At 29.8% G+C, this 2,069-nt stretch overlaps 1 protein-coding gene across 1 annotated transcript in view; it reads right to left on the bottom strand.

Annotated features, from left to right (window-relative positions):
• Positions 1–2,069, bottom strand: part of LOTGIDRAFT_232989 (hypothetical protein) — a gene marked incomplete at its 5' end in the record, with an annotated part of 6,014 nt that overhangs the window by 3,207 nt on the left and 738 nt on the right. Inside the window, 2 exons of the mRNA XM_009058414.1 lie at positions 46–121; positions 463–602. Coding sequence (XP_009056662.1) covers positions 46–121; positions 463–602 — 216 coding nt within the window. The remainder of the gene's footprint in view (positions 1–45; positions 122–462; positions 603–2,069) is intronic.

Here is a 2,069-nt window from a genome sequence, read left to right as displayed (position 1 = left end):
CAATTTCATCTTCTCGGAATTCACTGACAGTTTTAGCTGAACTACCTATACTCTCACACCATTCTATAGCCTGTTTATCTAAAGGTTCTAAAGATTCTTGAGTTTCTGGATCTATCTGGCACTAAATACAAAAATATCAGTTTTTAACCAAATTAAAATACTCTGTGGGATTTTGCAATATTGAGACACAAGCCCAAAATGTAGGTTAGAAGATGTCATTACAGTAACTGGAGGTGGTTGATATGAAGATGTGAAATAACAGTAAATCAATTTCCATAGTCTAATTTTGATGTAAAATGTATTTCATTCATCCAAAACTTTTCAAAGACATTCAAAAGTTTATCAAAAGCTTTTCAAATTAAAAACATCATCACTATAAAGTCACTAAATTTAAATCCAGTTTATTGAAGATCATTATCATTATCCTTAGTCTCGGAATTAAAATCTTAGAATATATCATACCTTGACAGTAAGGAACATGGATAAAAATTTACATTTATCACCAATTAACATACAATTACTAATACATGGTAAACATTCTTTTACAGTGTCTTCTACTGGTACTGGAGCTATATTCTCGCCACCAGCAGTAATTATTATTTCTATAAAACAATCAATTTATTAGAGTAAACAATCAGTATCTTCTACTGGTACTGGAGCTATATTCTCACCACCAGCAGTAATTATTATTTCTATAAAACAATCAATTTATTAGAGTAAACAATCAGTATCTTCTACTGGTACTGGAGCTATATTCTCACCACCAGCAGTAATTATTATTTCTATAAAACAATCAATTTATCAGAGTAAACAATCAGTATCTTCTACTGGTACTGGAGCTATATTCTCACCACCAGCAGTAATTATTAATTCTATAAAACAATCAATTTATTAGAGTAAACAATCAGTATCTTCTACTGGTACTGGAGCTATATTCTCACCACCAGCAGTAATTATTATTTCTATAAAACAATCAATTTATTAGAGTAAACAATCAGTATCTTCTACTGGTACTGGAGCTATATTCTCACCACCAGCAGTAATTATTATTTCTATAAAACAATCAATTTATTAGAGTAAACAATCAGTATCTTCTACTGGTACTGGAGCTATATTCTCACCACCAGCAGTAATTATTATTTCTATAAAACAATCAATTTATTAGAGTAATCAATCAGTATCTTCTACTGGTACTGGAGCTATATTCTCACCACCAGCAGTAATTATTATTTCTATAAAACAATCAATTTATTAGAGTAAACAATCAGTATCTTCTACTGGTACTGGAGCTATATTCTCACCACCAGCAGTAATTATTATTTCTATAAAACAATCAATTTATTAGAGTAAACAATCAGTATCTTCTACTGGTACTGGAGCTATATTCTCACCACCAGCAGTAATTATTATTTCTATAAAACAATCAATTTATTAGAGTAAACAATCAGTATCTTCTACTGGTATTGGAGCTATATTCTCACCACCAGCAGTAATTATTATTTCTATAAAACAATCAATTTATTAGAGTAAACAATCAGTATCTTCTACTGGTACTGGAGCTATATTCTCACCACCAGCAGTAATTATTATTTCTATAAAACAATCAATTTATTAGAGTAAACAATCAGTATCTTCTACTGGTACTGGAGCTATATTCTCACCACCAGCAGTAATTATTATTTCTATAAAACAATCAATTTATTAGAGTAAACAATCAGTATCTTCTACTGGTACTGGAGCTATATTCTCACCACCAGCAGTAATAATTATTTCTATAAAACAATCAATTTATTAGAGTAAACAATCAGTATCTTCTACTGGTACTGGAGCTATATTCTCACCACCAGCAGTAATTATTATTTCTATAAAACAATCAATTTATTAGAGTAAACAATCAGTATCTTCTACTGGTACTGGAGCTATATTCTCACCACCAGCAGTAATTATTATTTCTATAAAACAATCAATTTATTAGAGTAAACAATCAGTATCTTCTACTGGTACTGGAGCTATATTCTCACCACCAGCAGTAATTATTATTTCTATAAAAAATCAATTTATTAGAGTAA

This window comes from Lottia gigantea, assembly GCF_000327385.1.
Source record: "Lottia gigantea unplaced genomic scaffold LOTGIsca_34, whole genome shotgun sequence".
NCBI classification, from domain to species: domain Eukaryota; kingdom Metazoa; phylum Mollusca; class Gastropoda; family Lottiidae; genus Lottia; species Lottia gigantea.
This window is presented reverse-complemented; position numbering and strand designations above follow the sequence as displayed.